Here is a 19,611-nt window from a genome sequence, read left to right as displayed (position 1 = left end):
CGGCGCACCAGCTGCGCGTGCGCGCATCTGCAGAGTTTAAATAGCAGATGCAGGCTACAAAAACTAGAGCGCTAACAAAAATGGCGCTAGGTCTGTGTCCTCAGCAAAACTGAAGAGGGACAACCGGCGCAGAACAGCCTAAAGAACAGAGCCCAACTAAGCACAGTTAAAGACAAATAAAATGTCAGTAGCAGCAGATATTTGTTCCTTTATTTTAAAAACGATTATTTTAAGCCAAATATTTAAAAGAAAGCGGGAGCAATGTGCAAAATGCAGTGTAAGGAACAATCGGTTCCCTTCAAGATTTTAAATGCGGGTAAGTGGACAGAAAATACAGGCAAGGTAACTGACAGCAATATGTTTTTGAATCTTCTTTTCTTTCTACACGTTTAGCTCTCGCACGCATCTCAGATAGCATTAGGCGACAGTAAAGCGTCTCTTAAAATAGTGCATCCAACAACCTAACATCAGAGGATATGTGATGTGATGCTAATAATTTGGACAGAAGAAAACTACTTGTGCAGCTAACTGTGGCCAGGCAGTTCCCTGGTGTTGATGTTGAATGCATGAGTAAATGAGGCACATTTGCACAAGGAAAAGTTTAGAATTGTCCAGTTACTGTGGCGGAATCATCAACAGGCTCCTTTGCAGTCTCTGGCCGACGGACCACATACAATGAACGCACAGAGTTAAATGCACTCCTAGCACGGTCTAAGTCTGCAATAAAACCCACGGTGCAAAATCAGAAACAAACAGAATAAGGTACGAAGGGAAATGAGGGGACCTGGGCATGGAAGAAAGGAGGGGACAAAGCTTACTTTTCCTCTGCTCTTCCCGCTGAAGGAAGTCCCGGAGTCTGTCAGAAGGGATAGCGAAGGAGATCCCAGTAGTAACCTTCATTGTGTTCACACCAATCACTTCCCCGTCCTATGCAAAGAAAGACATTTCACAGCATGAGCACGAACTCCTGAGCCAGACCTGAGCCCACCTGGGGTGGAGAGGAACAACCACAACTGAGACAGAGCTGAGCCGACCTGGGGTGGAGAGAAACAGTCACAAATGAGACAGAGGAGGGGTGGAGAGGAACAATCACAACTGAGACAGAGCTGAGCCGACCTGGGGTGGAGAGAAACAGTCACAAATGAGACAGAGGAGGGGTGGAGAGGAACAATCACAACTGAGACAGAGCTGAGCCGACCTGGGGTGGAGAGAAACAGTCACAAATGAGACAGAGGAGGGGTGGAGAGGAACAATCACAACTGAGACAGAGCTGAGCCGACCTGGGGTGGAGAGAAACAGTCACAAATGAGACAGAGGAGGGGTGGAGAGGAACAATCACAACTGAGACAGAGCTGAGCCGACCTGGGGTGGAGAGAAACAGTCACAAATGAGACAGAGGAGGGGTGGAGAGGAACAATCACAACTGAGACAGAGCTGAGCTGAACAGGGGTGGAGAGGAACAATCACAACTGAGACAGAGCTGAGCCGACCTGGGGTGGAGAGAAACAGTCACAAATGAGACAGAGGAGGGGTGGAGAGGAACAATCACAACTGAGACAGAGCTGAGCCGACCTGGGGTGGAGAGAAACAGTCACAAATGAGACAGAGGAGGGGTGGAGAGGAACAATCACAACTGAGACAGAGCTGAGCCGACCTGGGGTGGAGAGAAACAGTCACAAATGAGACAGAGGAGGGGTGGAGAGGAACAATCACAACTGAGACAGAGCTGAGCCGACCTGGGGTGGAGAGAAACAGTCACAAATGAGACAGAGGAGGGGTGGAGAGGAACAATCACAACTGAGACAGAGCTGAGCCGACCTGGGGTGGAGAGAAACAGTCACAAATGAGACAGAGGAGGGGTGGAGAGGAACAATCACAACTGAGACAGAGCTGAGCTGAACAGGGGTGGAGAGGAACAATCACAACTGAGACAGAGCTGAGCCGACCTGGGGTGGAGAGAAACAGTCACAAAAATGAGACAGAGCAGAGAACAGCAGGGGTGGAGAGAAACAGTCACAAATGAGACAGAGGAGGGGTGGAGAGGAACAATCACAACTGAGGCAGAGCTCAGCTGAACAGGGGTGGAGAGAAACAGCCACAACTGAGACAGAGCTGAGCCGACCAGGGGTGGAGAGGAACAGTCACAACTGAGACACAGCTGAGCCGAGCAGGGGTGGAGAGGAACAGTCACGACAGAGCCGAGCCGTCCTGGGGTGGAAAGAAACAGCCACAACTGAGACAGAGCCGTTCCAAGCAGGGGTGGAGAGGAACAGTCACAACTGAGACAGAGCTGAGCCGAGCAGGGGTGGAGAGAAACAGCCACAACTGAGACAGAGCTGAGCCCACCTGGGGTGGAGAGAAACAGCCACAACTGAGACAAAATTGAGCCAAGCAGGGGTGTAGAGGAACAGTCACAACTGTGACAGAGCAGAGAAGGGCATGGGTGGAGAGGAACAGCCACGACCGAGAGAGTTAAGCCGGCCAGGGGTGGAGAGGAACGGCCACGACAGAGCTGAGCCCACCTGGGGTGAAGAGAGCTGAGCCCACCTGGGGTGGAGAGAAACATCAACAACTGAGACAGAGCTGAGCCAGCCAGGGGTAGATCGGAACAGCCACAACTGAGACAGAGCTCAGCCGGCCACGGTTGGAGAGGAACAGTCACAATTGAGACAGAGTTGAGCTGGCCAGGGGTGGAGAGGAACAGCCACAACTGAGACAGAGCTGAGCTGAACAGGGGTGGAGAGGAAGAGGCAGAGCTGAGCTGAACGGGGTGGAGAGGAACAGTCACACCTGAGGCAGAGCTGAGCCGACCTGGGGTGGAGAGAAACAGCCACAACTGAGACAGAGATGAGCCGACCAGGGGTGGAGAGGAACAGCCACAACTGAGACAGAGCTGAGCCTAGCAGCGGTGGAGAGGAACAGTCACGACAGAGCAGAGAAGGGCAGGAGTGGAGAGGAACAGTCAGAACTGAGACACAGCAGAGCCGTCCTGGGGTGGAGAGAAACAGCCACAACTGAGACAGAGCTGTGCCGAGCAGGGGTGGAGAGGAACAGTCACAACTGAGACAGCTGAGCCGAGCACGGGCGGAGAGGAATAGTCACAACTAAGACAGAGCTGGGCTGGTCAGACGTGGAGAGGAACAGTCACAAATGAAACCGAGCTGACTTGGGGTGGAGAGGAACAACCACAACTGAGAAACAGCTGAGCTGAACAGGGGTGGAGAAGAATAGTCACAACTGAGAGAGCGGAGCTGAACAGGGGTGGAGAGGAACAGTCACAACTGAGGCAGAGCTGAGCCGACCTGGGGTGGAGAGAAACAGCCACAAATGAGACAGAGCAGAGAACAGCAGGGGTGGAGAGAAACAGTCACAAATGAGACAGAGGAGGGGTGGAGAGGAACAATCACAACTGAGGCAGAGCTCAGCTGAACAGGGGTGGAGAGAAACAGCCACAACTGAGACAGAGCTGAGCCGACCAGGGGTGGAGAGGAACAGTCACAACTGAGACACAGCTGAGCCGAGCAGGGGTGGAGAGGAACAGTCACGACAGAGCCGAGCCGTCCTGGGGTGGAAAGAAACAGCCACAACTGAGACAGAGCCGTGCCAAGCAGGGGTGGAGAGGAACAGTCACAACTGAGACAGAGCTGAGCCGAGCAGGGGTGGAGAGAAACAGCCACAACTGAGACAGAACTGAGCCCACCTGGGGTGGAGAGAAACAGCCACAACTGAGACAAAATTGAGCCAAGCAGGGGTGTAGAGGAACAGTCACAACTGTGACAGAGCAGAGAAGGGCAGGGGTAGAGAGGAACAGCCACGACCGAGAGAGTTAAGCCGGCCAGGGGTGGAGAGGAACGGCCACGACAGAGCTGAGCCCACCTGGGGTGAAGAGAGCTGAGCCCACCTGGGGTGGAGAGAAACATCAACAACTGAGACAGAGCTGAGCCAGCCAGGGGTAGATCGGAACAGCCACAACTGAGACAGAGCTCAGCCGGCCACGGTTGGAGAGGAACAGTCACAATTGAGACAGAGTTGAGCTGGCCAGGGGTGGAGAGGAACAGCCACAACTGAGACAGAGCTGAGCTGAACAGGGGTGGAGAGGAAGAGGCAGAGCTGAGCTGAACGGGGTGGAGAGGAACAGTCACACCTGAGGCAGAGCTGAGCCGACCTGGGGTGGAGAGAAACAGCCACAACTGAGACAGAGATGAGCCGACCAGGGGTGGAGAGGAACAGCCACAACTGAGACAGAGCTGAGCCTAGCAGCGGTGGAGAGGAACAGTCAAGACAGAGCAGAGAAGGGCAGGAGTGGAGAGGAACAGTCAGAACTGAGACACAGCAGAGCCGTCCTGGGGTGGAGAGAAACAGCCACAACTGAGACAGAGCTGTGCCGAGCAGGGGTGGAGAGGAACAGTCACAACTGAGACAGCTGAGCCGAGCACGGGCGGAGAGGAATAGTCACAACTGAGACAGAGCTGGGCTGGTCAGACGTAGAGAGGAACAGTCACAAATGAAACCGAGCTGACTTGGGGTGGAGAGGAACAACCACAACTGAGAAACAGCTGAGCTGAACAGGGGTGGAGAAGAATAGTCACAACTGAGAGAGCGGAGCTGAACAGGGGTGGAGAAGAACAGTCACAGCTGAGACAGAGCTGAGCTGAACAGGGGTGGAGAGGAACAGTCACAACTGAGGCAGAGCTGAGCCGACCTGGGGTGGAGAGAAACAGCCACAAATGAGACAGAGGAGGCGTGGAGAGGAACAGCCACAACTGAGACAGAGCTGAGCTGAACAGGGGTGGAGAGGAACAGCCACAGCTGAGACAGAGCTGAGCCGAGCAGGGGTGGAGAGGAACAGCCACAACTGAGACAGAGCTGAGCCGAGCAAGGGTGGAGAGGAACAGCCACAACTGAGACAGAGCTGAGTCGAGCAGGGGTGGAGAGGAACACTCACAACTGAGACAGAGCTGAGCCGAGCAGGGGTGGAGAGAAACAGCCACAACTGAGCCCACCTGGGGTGTAGAGGAACAGTCACAACTGTGACAGAGCAGAGAAGGGCAGGGGTGGAGAGGAACAGCCACGACCGACACAGAGCTAAGCCGGCCAGGGGTGGAGAGGAACAGCCACAACTGAGACAGAGCTGAGCTAATTTATTTATTTATTTATGTCATTTATAAAGCGCATGAATCACCCCGGGTGGGGTATCTCCGCGCTGTGGACGAGTAGGGAGAATGCTGAATGGGTTTAGAAGAGAGTTGTTTTCAGTTTTTTTCTAAAAGACAAGTAGTTATTGCAGAGCCGGATATCCAGGGGTAGCCGATTCCAAAGTTGGGGGGCAAGGTAGGAGAATGATTTGCCTCCCAATCTGGTTTGTTTAATCCTTGGCATGGTAAGGAGACCTTTTCCTTGGGAACGTAAGGTACGTGATGGGGAGTATCTAACTAGTTTGTCTGCCAAATATGTCGGTCCCATATGGTTAAGGCCTTTGAATACCAGACAGCAGATTTTGAACTGGATCCTCCTACGTATTGGTAACCAGTGTAGTTTACGAAGTAGAGGAAGAGAGGGTGTGCGGTGGGGAGCACTAGTTATTAGACGAGCTGCCGTGTTCTGAACTACCTGTAGGCTGCTCAGTGAGGACTCCTTTGCGGCAATAAGTAGGGCGTTGCTGAAGTCCAGGCGGCTTAGTACTAGGGCATGTACCAAAGTTTTCCGAGTGGAGGAGGGGAGAAAATGGAATACTCTCCGGAGTAGGCCAAGGGCATGGAAGCATGCACGTTTGGTTGAATTAATGTGCTCCTCTAAATTGAGTTTGTTGTCAATTAAGACTCCAAGGTTTTTGACCACTGGTTTAGGGGAAGGGGGGGGGGGCCTAGTTCTTCGGGCCACCAACTCGGTGCCCAGCTAGAAATTGCATCCTTGAACAACATTATTTCAGTTTTTCCTGCATTGAGCTGTAGGAAATTATTGCTCATCCATGATGTTATTGTTTGCATGCCTTCATAGAAGATATTTTTGGTATTGGGAGAATCTTTATCAAACGAAAGGAGAAGCTGAGTGTCGTCAGCGTAAGAAAGTGGAGTGAATCCGATGTTTCTCAGGAGAGTAGCTAGGGGGGCTACATACACATTAAAGAGAGATGGACTGAGGCAGGAGCCTTGAGGAACTCCCTTTGTGACTGAGGTGGTCTTAGCACTGAAGCGTCCCAAGTTGACTGTTTGGGTTCTTCCTTTGAGGAAGTTCCTTAGCCAATCCAGAGCCGCGTCCTGTACTCCTATGATTTGTAATCTTTCTAATAAAATCTGGTGTGAAATGGTATCGAATGCAGCGGACAGGTCGAGCAGTATGAGAATTACTGCTCGACCCGTGACAGTCTGCATTCGAATGTCATCAATAATATTGACTAAGGCTGATTCTGTGCTGTGTCGAGGCCGAAATCCCGATTGTGTTTGGTCAAGACAGCCGGAAGATTCAATGAATGCGGACAAGTGAGTATTGATATGTTTTTCTAGCAGTTTACTATGTAAGGGGAGTAATGAAATTGGGCGATAATTGGATATCACATTCGGGCCAAGTTTTGTGTTCTTTCTTATAGGCATGACCTGTGCTGCCTTCCAGTCGTCAGGTAGCTTGCCTTCCACGATGGATTTGTTGAGGATATGACAGAGGGGAGAAGCCAGTTCCCCTGCTAGACTTTTTGAGATCCTTGGGGGAGCCTGACTTGGCAGATTTAAGGAGCAATTCAGTTTCTTGGGTTGTGAGCAGAGGGAATTTTTGGAGGATAAGTGTGGGGGGAGGGGGGGAGATTAATGTGCTGTGGTGATTGTGGTTTGTGGTATTGGTAGTTATTTTGTTATATATATAATTTATTTTCTGTGAGAAGTGATTGGCAATGTTATCACAGAGTGCCTGAGTAGGTTCATCTTCTGGATTACAGGCTTTGGGATTGACGAGGGAGTTGAGTACTTGAAAAAGGACTTTGGGAGTGTTGTCTGCGGTCTTTAAAAGGTTAGCTATATGTATTGAGGAGATGGTGAATAGAGTCAGAAATGGGACCTGGAGGACGATATACTAGTGCTCCTTTCCAGCTTAGCTGAGAATGGATGTCCAATCTAAAGGTTAGGATTTCAATTTTATTGCTGGTATATTGATCAAGCATGGTTGCTTTTATCGGATCTTTATATATGATGGCTATGCCACCTCCTGTTTTGCGTGGTCTGTCAACTTTGAGCAGATGGTATCCATCCGGTATTGCGATGGCGATAGCAGGGCTGGAGGAGGGTTTTAGCCATGTTTCAGTGATAAATCCTATATCTGGGAGGGTAGACGAGATAAGGTCCCAGATGTTGGTTGCGTGTTTGGGCAATGAGCGAACATTAGCTAGAAAGCAGTTCCAGCTGGTCCCAATGTTCGTTATTGGCAGGTCGATAGTAGAAGGAGCAGGAATGCTCTGGAAACCGCAAAGTAGGCAAGTAGTAGGGCCTTCGATGGCAGCGGGGAATTTTTGGATACACAATTGGGTTGGTGAATAATGAGCGTGGGGGGTATGTGATCTTTAAGGTTTTTTAACTCTAAACTGGAGTATGTAATGCGCTTGGTAAGGTGAGTACTCAATTGGGCATTGAATGAGGCAGGGTTTGTGGCTCCCGGCGACGGTCTAGCGCGGACGGGCGCAGACGGGCTTGCCTTTGGCGCGCCTTCGGCGCGCCTCCGGCGCGCCGCCGGCGCGTTCGCCCAGACATTGATTTGGGGTGGAGAGGAACAGTCACAACTGAGACGAGCTCAGCCGGCCAGGGGTAGAGAGGAACAGTCACAACTGAGACAGAGCTGAGCCGAGCAGGGGTGGAGAGGAACAGCCACAGCCAAGACAGAGCTGAGCCGAGCAGGGGTGGAGAGGAACAGCCACAACTGAGACAGAGCTGAGAAGGGTAAGAGTGGAGAGAAACAGCCACAACTGAGACAGAGCTGAGCTGAACAGGGGTGGAGAGGAACATCCACAACTGAGACAGAGCTGAGCCCACCTGTGGTGGAGAGAAACAGCCACAACTGAGACAGAGTTGAGCCGAGCAGGGGTGGAGAGGAACAGCCACAACTGAGACAGAGCTGAGCAGGGGTGGAGAGAAACATCCACAACTGAGACAGAGCTGAGCCCACCTGTGGTGGAGAGAAACAGCCACAACTGAGACAGAGTTGAGCCGAGCAGGGGTGGAGAGGAACAGCCACAACTGAGACAGAGCTGAGCAGGGGTGGAGAGAAACAGCCACAATAGCCTCTAGTTCACAGGTCACTTCTAAATGTCTAATGGCCAAGCTATACAACTTCAAACTCAAACTTAAATACAGATCTTACTTTCCGAGTTGGCAGACATACGAGGGAGCTAAACTAACACGCTGTAGTAAACGTAACAAGTAACCCTGTTTATGCACACTTATTCAGGAACAAAAACATAATGGAAAGCAGGGGACAAGAAGCATTGGCAAAGCCAATACGTCTACACCTTTGGGACCTACTGGCTTTGCCCATGGTTTTAGCAATATGTTACTGAATACACATTCTATATTGTATGTAGAGAAAGACTTTGAATTTGTTAACATTTGTGAACCCTCTTTGCTTTAGTACATTTTGCATTTCAACAGGAACAGACTTAACTATGTATCGGCAAAGCCACGAGGACTCAGCTCTAAAAGGATGGGTTTTCCAATGCTTCTAAGGTACACAAGTCGCATTTAGGTGTCCAGGTGAGTTCTGGTTGTGGGAGGCTGTGCACAATGGGGCAGTCTGAAGCCAGTGCGAGTCAACGGACCATAACAGTGTTCAGATGACACGCTCATCAAACCCTTGGCCTCTCTCCAGTGGTCAGGCAGCATGTAAAGCACAGGACACGTTTTAAGCCATTCCCTAAATTACTTAAGCCAGACTCCTTTTTGACAACTTCCCTCATCACCCCCTTTGTCATCCCACTTAAACCACTGCCGTCCACAACAGGCTTTTGTCTACATACATGTAAAAGTGTCTCCCTGGTGAGACCTAAACATGATTTAAAACCAGGAATCCTTGAAGTCAAATGTAAAGTTTGTGGAGCAGAAAGAAGTAAGAAGAAGCGACCGCTTTGCTCCCATGCCACACTCTCAGCAGCGCCTCCGGGAGAACAGGAGCACATCTGGGTATATGCGGCAGAGGTTGCAATCGTGCACCGTAGTGAAAGAAAGCGGAGGGCCTGACCTCCTCCACTGTAACACCCCAGACCGTAACTGCAGGTCCAGGGGCTCTTGGTGCCAGCAGTCGGGCTGCAGGATTTGATTCCTGGTGAAGCTGAGCCAAAAGTAGTGTACGTCATTGCCTCTACGGCGAAGCAGATCTAATTATCTTCAGCTTCTCTGGAAGTCAAGTGCAGAAGGAGAAACAGGGGCGCAAGACAACAACCTGGAGCCCAAGGGGTGGAAACAAAGCATAGTACAGAGGAGAGAGAAACAACACAGGGGCACGGGAAGCAACACATAGCACAGGGAGGGAAGCAAAAAACGAAGAGAGAGCAATATACAGATTGGGGTGAGGAAAAGTAAATGGGCATGAGTGCAACAGGAGTGGGAGAGGGAGAAGCACACTAGCAAGACGGCAAGCACAACACGGAGCACAGAGGGGGGGTGAGGAGCACATTAGGAAGGCTAAGGGAAGATATGCACTCTCTTCCCTGGGAGTCAAGCTGCAGGGATGGCAGAAGAAATTAATGCAAAGCTGGGGTGAAACCGCTCCTGGGTCCTGTGCTCCCTTTGTCACTGGAACCAATCTACACCCGACTGAAGAGCCCCAACTAGGGTGAAACCGGTCCTGGGTTCTAAGTGCGACAGGTATGCCCAGACATGGGTCCTGTGCTCCCTTTGCCACTGGAAGCAATCTACACCCGACTGCAGAGCCCCAACTAGGGTGAAACCGGTCCTGGGTTCTAAGTGCAACAGGTATGCCCAGACATGGGTCCTGTGCTCCCTTTGCCACTGGAAGCAATCTACACCCGACTGCAGAGCCCCAACTAGGGTGAAACCGGTCCTGGATTCTAAGTGCGACAGGTATGCCCAGACATGGGTCCTGTGCTCCCTTTACCACTGGAACCAATATACACCCGACTGAAGAGCCCCAACTAGGGTGAAACCGGTCCTGGGTTCTAAGTGCGACAGGTGTGCCCAGACATGGGTCCTGTGCTCCCTTTGCCACTGGAAGCAATCTACACCCGACTGCAGAGCCCCAACTAGGGTGAAACCGGTCCTGGATTCTAAGTGCGACAGGTATGCCCAGACATGGGTCCTGCGCTCCCTTTACCACTGGAAGCAATCTACACCCGACTGAAGAGCCCCGACTAGGGTGAAACCGGTCCTGGATTCTAAGTGCGACAGGTATGCCCAGACATGGGTCCTGTGCTCCCTTTGCCACTGGAACCAATCTACACCCGACTGAAGAGCCCCAACTAGGGTGAAACCGGTCCTGGATTCTAAGTGCGACAGGTATGCCCAGACATGGGTCCTGTGCTCCCTTTGCCACTGGAAGCAATCTACACCCGACTGAAGAGCCCCAACTAGGGCTCCCTTTGCCACTAGAACCAATTGTCAGGGTTGCCGAGAACGCCGAGAATACCAAGAGCCGAGTCAAGATGGTGGCACGCTATTGCGCGTGCGTGAGGCAGACAGGCAAGTATAAATGCCTGACTTCCTGTTACAGCGGGGCTTCGCGTTCTAGTGTTGCCCCGTTGTGGAATTACGGACTTCCGATTTCCGCTTCCTTTCGTCTGTCCGAGGAATTGTGAGTTCCCCCTGACCGTTGTATTCCTGATTTGTCACTCGTAGCTGCTTTTTGCTACTGGTCCAGAGCTCTGGGTTTTCGCGGGTATTCTTTTTCCCCCGTTTGTACATTGTTTGGCATATTTTCTAGCTTGCTGCATACGGTCTCAGAGGCTGAAGCTAGGGGTCACTTGCTCCGCCCGCCTTCCGGATTTTGTCCCGTTGGCCGGCCGGGTTTGGCGCCCTCAGTGCTTGTACCCTGGTGCGTTCCTGAGCAGTAGTAGAGCAGCTGTCCTACAGTGAACTCTCCTAGTTCTTTTCACCTTACCGTCCCGTTTCCTGGATGAAGCAGCCCCCATGGATTGAACACTGTGTCGTTTATGGGACCTGGTGCAGATTTCCTATTTTTAACTGGATGACCACTCGATGCATCGCTGGACAACTCCAAAAGATGTGATGGTAACAACGTCTGGGTATATGGGGGATGTGTAGAATCTAGATATAAACTCAGTACTCATATCGGTATTATATTTTATAGGAGCAGAAGTTTCTTGATGGTGATAAGCTTCCTGACTGAGTTAATACCTGTGAGACCATCATTAGAGTCCTATGAAATGCTGATCCTGCCTAGAAACCCAATCCTGTGCATCTCTCTTCTGTACAAAACTAATTAGATAGGTACTTATTCATGTTTTAACTCTCCACCATTTGTGCCACAATCTAGTGATACGATCCTCACTGTTTCTTTATCATTTGTTCAGAATCTCGAGATCCTAATACCTGCCGGTGAGGTGGCGTCTGAAGATCCAGGAAGTGCTATCCCTTTTTTCCTTGTTTTGTTTCCCCTCTTTCCCCTGTTATCTGTGTGCTCTAGGGTTTGATAGAGGCACTAGGTGATGGTGGAAGGTTGAGGCCTTGACGACCGTTTCCTGAGACTCCCTGGCGCTCCTGCGGAAATATCCTTTGGTAAGACTCTTACACCAATCTACACCCGACTGAAGAGCCCCAACTAGGGTGAAACCGGTCCTGGGTTCTAAGTGCGACAGGTATGCACAGACATGGGTCCTGTGCTCCCTTTGCCACTGGAACCAATCTACACCCGACTGAAGAGCCCCAACTAGGGTGAAACCGGCCCTGGGTTTTAAGTGCGACAGGTATGCCCAGATATGGGTCTTGTGCTCCCTTTGCCACTGGAAGCAATCTACACCCGACTGAAGAGCCCCAACTAGGGTGAAACTGGTCCTAGATTTTAAGTGCGACAGGTATGCCCAGATATGGGTCTTGTGCTCCCTTTGCCACTGGAAGCAATCTACACCCGACTGAGGAGCCCCAACTAGGGTGAAACTGGTCCTAGATTCTAAGTGCGACAGGTATGCCCATACATGGGTCCTGTGCTCCCTTTGCCACTGGAACCGATCTACACCCGACTGCAGAGCCCCGACTAGGGTGAAACCGGTCCTGGGTTCTAAGTGCGACAGGTATGCCCAGACATGGGTCCTGTGCTCCCTTTGCCACTGGAACCGATCTACACCCGACTGAAGAGCCAAACTAGGGTGAAACCGGTCCTGGGTTCTAAGTGCGACAGGTATGCCCAGACGTGTGTCTCGCGCTCCCTTTGTCACCGGAGCCGATCTGCACCCGACTGAAGAGCCCCAACTAGGGTGAAACCGCTCTTTGGTTGCGCGTGTTACAGTTCCAGGAGGGCCGGGCCTGGTCTGGCCGTCAGGCTGGACTGTTCCTATTGCAGCAGGGTCAAGACTGATTTGCATAGGTGAGCAGATGATGGAGGGTTGCAAATAAGACAGGTACCCAAACAAGAGGTGGATTGAAAGGGCTTTAAAACATGTCTCACCTTGATAGATTAATGAAGCCATGCCAGAGATGAAGTACACATTACTACTGCTGTTAAAATAAAACATGCTGTCCCATGTATGAAAACACCGACCGCACACTATGAATCCCGCCAGACCCTCTCTCCAATGCCACTGAAACTCTCGGGTCTCATCTCTCCAAAGTACTTCCGAAATGTGGTGATACTTACCAGATTGACAAGGGGTCCACCCGAATTCCCAAACTGCAAAGAAAGACAGACACTGTTATCACAGTCCCCATAGCTCTTAACCATACGAGTGAGAACAGTTTTTTTGAAAACCAAGGATGACGCCAAACTTGTCTAAAGTAGACACAGGTCATCCCTTCCAACTCCCCTCTGCCACAAACTCTTCAGAAGTGCCAACCACAGACAGCGGCGTTCATCTCTTCCAGAAGGGCTCACCTAATGTGGAATTAAAATCCTCTATCCTGTACAGAATAAACCTATATTCCCTTACATTCAACCACTGCTCCCTCAACAGAAGGCCCGAAACATTTCTTCCTACCACAACAGACACACTGCCAACAACGCCCATGTCTAGAATACAACAAATGTTGCATCTTTAGAACTGTAGAAAATGACTTGTATGTGTGGCTGATAGACCAACCAGCGCTGGGTTTCTGGGAAGGAAACGGCAGCAGCGACAGGGGGCGCGAATAACCCCGAGCTGGGGGGGTGAGTGCAGGTTCAGAGAGGGGAGACCAAGCACAGGGCACCTGAAGAGAGCTCAGACTGAGGACGGCTCTGCACTCGCTGCGAAGGAAACAGCACTATATGTGTGGATGACATCACTACTTTAAGAGAAGAGGTTCTTGACAAAACTGGGGTCACAGTATGTGGAGTGTAATTACTGAAAACAAAGAAACACAAACCGTGCTGCAGCATGAATGATGGCGAGGCGCTCACACGCTTTCATCTTTGAAGGCATTTACCCAAAACAAGTAGGACATGAAACTGCAACGAGGCCCAGTCTGGACTGGCAGGCTGTACTCACATCGATGGCGGCATCCGTCTGGATGTACTGGAAGTCACATCCGGACAGCCCCAGCTCCTGGCTCCCGCGCCGTGTCGAGCTCACGATCCCGGAGGTGATGGTGTTCTGCAGCGCGAAGGGGCTGCCCATGGCGACGACAAACTCACCCTGCCGCACCTCCGAGGAGCGTCCCAGCGGCAGCGTCGGAAGGGGGCGCTGTGTGGGAAGCAAGGGACCCATTAAAACATGCCATGGGCGGAGCCGCAGCAGGGGAAGGTTATGGGGACTTTAGAGGGAAAGCAAGTGTTAAGCAAATGATGAACCAGAGGCTCTGATAGAAAGTAGCTCAAGAATTCATAACCACCACCCTAAGTGCCAACTCAAACAGGGACAAGTGCAGAGGTCAATGCGCACAAGAAAAGAAGGACCTGTCGCTGCCATGACTGAGCCATGGGCAAGTCTTACTTCACAGGAGCATCAATGCCGGCTTTAGGAAATCAGCAAATAAAAGACACAGGGGTAGGCCTCGGTGGAACTCGCAAAGTTACACCAAAAACTCAGCAAGACCCTGCAGAATTCCAAAATTTCCGGGCAGAAATAGGGTAGTTGTGCTGAGATTTAGCATCGAGAGCTCGATGCACGCTGAAAAACTCAATACCGACAGCAGCATGCGGCGTGCCAGAGCGTGCGGCTTCTCGCGTGAATTCTGCTGTCGCTGGAGTAGACTTTCTACTTGAGCAGCACCCTTCGGACCGTGAACGGTCGCGACCTCCCGCGTTGGAGAAATCTCACCGGGTGCGCTCCTAGCAACCAAAAATCATGCTAGGGGACGCCAAATCACAGTTGGCGAGCCACGCGTGAGAAAAAAATCCACCACACGCTGGTTGGCAGAATTTGGCCAGAACACCGCTTTACAAGCATAACACAGAGTAGCCAAAAGTCCACCAACTTCGCGGGTGGAGTGGCATATAACACAACCACACGTGCACACACTACCACACACACTAACACACATTAACACATTCTCCCCCCCAAGTAGAAGAACAAATGTTAGCGCACCAGAGGAGCAGCCATAAGAAGCAGCAGTAAGAGATCTCTCTCCGGTTCAAAACTGGTAGCACTGCTGACTGATGAGGTTTCTTTCCAACGAGAGCAGAAGCCCTCGGAGTAAACACAGTCCGCTTTTTATTATGTTTTTAGGTCTCGCCTAGCGAACGCAGCGCATGTGTTGCTTCGCCTTGAGGCGCGAAGGGAGACAAATCATGTGCGCCCGGACAGGAGATGTGCACTCCGTACACATGCACATCTCCTGTCCCCGCGTGAACACAGTGCGCGCATGGCGCGATTCAATGTCCACCGGGCTGCGTAAGGCACTTTAGCTGCAGGCGCTGATGATCGGAAAGAGGACTCCGGGCAGCTAACCTGCCCCAGGGCAGTATAATCATTCTAAATCAGAGCCCTAGCTTGTTTTAGGACTTGTCCCATTCCTTCTGCCAAACAATCAAAGTGTTATGACATGGACCGAGCTGGCAGCGTCCCAGTGTTTTTTTCCTGTGACTTTCACATTTAAAATAATAAATAGAATCCTTAAAAAAGTACTATTAATATTGAGAAACAAACAGCAAATTTGGTGACATATTATAAAGAGATGTTATGTAGACACTGCTATCTTAGCGTTATCACTGAAATGACGGACTCGCAAAATGTTGAAACTGAATCCGACATATACTAGAGTCCCACCCCTCAAAAAGAGGTAGCCGATCATCCAAAATAACCCCTATTTCTACCCTACCGACTAAATTAGCTGTACTAAATCACCACGGAGGCTCTGCGTTCACTGAGGAACATTTCTGCTTCAGATGGTCAATCATTTACTCACCACGCCTGTAGTCTTAGTAAACTCCCGGGCGACGCTCAGCAGCTTGTTCTCGCGTAAAAAACTAAACACGAACGGGAAAACATCACTAGGTACTGCGCTACGTATCGCACGCATCGCCATTATCCAAACTCTTACATGTTTTTGCTAAGCTGGAAGTGGGGCGTGCAGCGTTTGTAAGATTTTTGGAACGCTCTCTAGCCCAAAACCAACTCAAAAGTAGCCCAAATACGGATACTGCTGGTAGTGCAATTTAAGTTCGTTTTTCCTTTGAAAAGCTTCATATTCCTTTATGAAGGGAGACATTTAAAAGACAAATTATTTTTAGATTGTTTGAGGAACTAATTGTTGTACGTGTTGCTAACTATATAATATTTATTCGCTACCTTCCCGCAAGTATTACCAACCCATTCTATTCATGCGAGGGCATTCTTCACTCCATTACAAATTGTGTCATTAATTATGGTAAATCACATTTCCGAGCAACATATGCGTTAATAAAGTCGCTACTATGGGACGTTGATGGAATAATAAAGTTATTGGTTTTACAGCCATCAGCAACATTTCCTTCCAAGTGGTATTTTATAGGAACAGTTAAAAAGAAAGCTTCTTGAACACAAAACCTATAGAAAAAAATACCAAAAACCTGCTTCTTGTTATTACAGCATAGGCCTAGTATCCGTATTTACCACCTCTAAAAGCGGGAGGTAAGGGGGAGTGGGTTGGCCTGGTTGTGGGAACGTCAGAGGGCAGGAGAGGCTCTGTCTAGCAGGCTGTAGATTTATTTGGTCCCCTGTGCCCTAGGAGAGGGTAGGGCAGAGCCTGGGGGCCAAGGCTCGGACTGTGCTTGGAGCCTGAGCCGCATGTGGTTTTACCAGCCGGTAAAGATGAGCCAAGTCTCTACACCTGGGGTATCTGGCTGCAGAAACACCATACCAGTTACAACTGGGAAAAGTGGTGTCCCTGCCAGAGATACTGCTCCTTTCAACTTAGAATAGTGGCCTCTGTGTAGAACAGAGCAGAACTCAACCAAATAAACAACGTCGGGCCCTGTGGAAAGAAGCTCTCCCTGTACAATAATCTTGCCTCAAAAATGAACTCAAAGACGGATTCTAGCTGATGATAATGATGACAGTTTAAAACTTCAGCTCTGAGGGTTAATGCAGATATACACAAACATACACCATTTAAGATTGGATAGGCTAATAGGTTGATGACACAATAAAACATTAGAAATTGTTAATGATGATAATGCACTTTCTGCTAAATGTAAAATGTAGTAATTCATATTAAATATCAGAGCAAAACAAGGAGAAGCTTCAGTAAAGCAATCTTCGTCTCCAAATACAGCTGGCAAATCAAGATCATAGGCCCACAAAAGATTGTTATTAGTACCAATAGGCCTGTTCATGATCTATTACCCCTTTGTTCCTCTTTCTCGTGATTATCACTTCACTGAAGATCAATAGAACGTCTTGTTTTGCACATCTCATGTGGGGGTCGAGTGGTTTCGGCATTGTCCGGAGGTGTTTTTAAATGTCAATAGCGCAAACTCTCGTAAATGCGAGACCTATTGCATTGCAAATGCTTGTTATACCACCCTTCTGCTATCTGGCTGCTCTGAAGCGCTTTCATAAACTCTGTAAAGTGCAGTAGGTCCTTAAGCTACGCCTGGTTGACTTTGCCAATGCTTTTCCTGGACGCTGACCAGGTGTCAGGTAGATCAGCATCTGCCGCACTGCTTGTCTTTGGAATGCAGAGACGATGGCAAGGCCGGATTGGGTCCAAAGTGACATTTAAGGAAGCGCTGCTATGTTCCTAGCTCCCTATGTGTTGCAGGGCGGAGGAGCTAGGAAGGCTGGAGGGCGTGTATTTGTGATGTCAGCGACAGACGCACAGGACCCGACGGAATGTTGCTTCTTATTTCCCCTCCCTCATACATGTTTTACCCCCGATGATGTTTGCTCTCTTCGGCAGAATCACATAAATGACCCTATGCCCTGGTTTCTAGGCCTGGGCGGCAAATTCCGTTCCGCTCGCGGAATTTCGCGTTCCGCGGAGAACGCGAAATTGCTCAAAAGTCTGCTTTCCGCAAATTCGCGAAATTTTTGCTTGTTCGCGTTCTCAAAATGCATGTTCGCGAGATATTTCTCCTCGAGCACGCAAACAGCAATTGCGAACAGGAAAAAAGCATCGCGAACAAGCAATTCCGCGTGTTCGCGGAATTTCTCCGTGTTCGCAGAGATTTTTTACCGTTTCGCGGAGATTTGCGTAACGCAATTACGCAAATTCCGCCCACCCCTACTGGTTTCTACAACCAGAGCAAGTCCTGCTGAAAGCTTCCAAACAGGCATGCTCTTCTGGGTACAGTCACATAAATACCCCTATAACCTAGTTTCTGAAACCCGAGGAGGCCCTGCCGAAAGCTTCCAGGCAGGCATGTTGTCTTGGGCACAGTCACATAAATGCCCCTATGCCCTGGTTTCTGAAACCCAAGCAGCCCCTGCCGATACCTTCCAGGCAGACATGCTCTTTTAGGGCACAGTCACATAAATGCCCCTATGCCCTGGTTTCTGAAACCCGTGCAGGCCCTGCCGATAGCTTCCAGGCAGGCATGCTTTCTTAGGCACAGTCACATAAATGCCCCTATGGCATGGTTTCTGAACCCCGAGCAGGTCCTGCCGAAAGCTTCCAGGCAGGCATGCTCTCTTAGGGCACAGTCACATAAATGCCCCTATGCCCTGGTTTCTAAAACCAGAGCAGGTCCTGCTGAAAGCTTCCAGGCAGGCATGCTCTCTTAGGGCACAGTCACATAAATGCCCCTATGCCCTGGTTTCTGAACCCCGAGCAGGCCCTGCCGAAAGCTTCGGGGCAGGCATGCTCTCTTAGGGCACAGTCACATAAATGCCCCTATGCCCTGGTTTCTAAAACCCAAGCAGGCCCTGCCAAAAGCTTCCGGGAAGGCATGCTCTCTTAGGGCACAGTCACATAAATGCCCCTGTGCCCTGGTTTCTGAACCCCGAGCAGGCCCTGCCGAAAGCTTCGGGGCAGGCATGCTCTCTTAGGGCACAGTCACATAAATGCCCCTATGCCCTGGTTTCTGAACCCCGAGCAGGCCCTGCCGAAAGCTTCGGGGCAGGCATGCTCTCTTAGGGGACAGTCACATAAATGCCCCTATGCCCTGGTTTCTGAACCCCGAGCAGGCCCTGCCGAAAGCTTCGGGGCAGGTATGCTCTCTTAGGGCACAGTCACATAAATGCCCCTATGCCCTGGTTTCTGAACCCCGAGCAGGCCATGCCGAAAGCTTCCAGGCAGGCATGCTCTCTTAGGGCACAGTCACATAAATGCCCCTATGCCCTGGTTTCTAAAACCAGAGCAGGCCCTGCCGAAAGCTTTCAGGCAGACATGCTCTTTTAGGGCACAGTCACATAAATGCCCCTATGCCCTATCCCCGGCCTGATTGACCCCGATAAGTGCTGGTCATTCTGCTGCGAGGCGGGTGTCCCTGAATGGCAGACATTGTTTAATGCATTTTAAGTATATTTATTTATTTATTTATTTTGAGATTTGTAGAGCGCCTGGTGACCCGAAGGCATCCCCGCGCTATAGTACTGTAAAATCCAGGACGGGCGAAAACCCGGAACTATTTGGGGAAGAGGAGGGTTTTGAGTTTTTTGCGGAAAAGTGTGTGGCTGGGTTCCAGACGCAGCAGACGAGGAAGTGCGTTCCACGTGGAGGAGGCCTTAACCGAGAAGCGGCGTCCACCAGTGCGCGACTTCTTGAATCTTGGGACTGTGGCCAGATGTTCGCTGTCCGAGCGGAGGTTTCTGTGGGCTTTATAGGGTGTAATCATATCTTTGAGGGTGGCGGGTCCCACCCCATTGATGAGTTTGTGCGTGATGCACATGGCCTTAAACTCCACTCGCTGGCGGACCGGAAGCCAGTGAAGAGATTTGAGGGCCGGTGTGGTGTGGGCTCTGGGGGGAAGGTTGAGAATGAGTCTCGCCGCGGCATTTTGTACACGCTGAAGTTTGGTCAGGGTGGTTTCAGGAGCCCCGAGGAATGCGGCGTTGCCGTAGTCCAAGCGTGCTAATATGAGCCCCTGCACCAGAAGTTTCCTGGACAGGGG

The 19,611-nt window shown here is 50.6% G+C and overlaps 1 protein-coding gene across 1 annotated transcript in view; it reads right to left on the bottom strand.

Moving 5' to 3' along the window:
- HTRA2 (HtrA serine peptidase 2) overlaps positions 1-19,611 on the bottom strand; it is a 136,792-nt gene that overhangs the window by 48,785 nt on the left and 68,396 nt on the right. Inside the window, exons 3-5 of the mRNA XM_085642973.1 lie at positions 13,628-13,822; positions 12,802-12,834; positions 819-927 (exon numbers count right to left, since the gene is read on the bottom strand). Of these exons, the coding sequence (XP_085499099.1) occupies positions 819-927; positions 12,802-12,834; positions 13,628-13,822 (337 nt within the window). The remainder of the gene's footprint in view (positions 1-818; positions 928-12,801; positions 12,835-13,627; positions 13,823-19,611) is intronic.

This window comes from Triturus cristatus, chromosome 2_2, assembly GCF_964204655.1.
Source record: "Triturus cristatus chromosome 2_2, aTriCri1.1, whole genome shotgun sequence".
NCBI classification, from domain to species: domain Eukaryota; kingdom Metazoa; phylum Chordata; class Amphibia; order Caudata; family Salamandridae; genus Triturus; species Triturus cristatus.
This window is presented reverse-complemented; position numbering and strand designations above follow the sequence as displayed.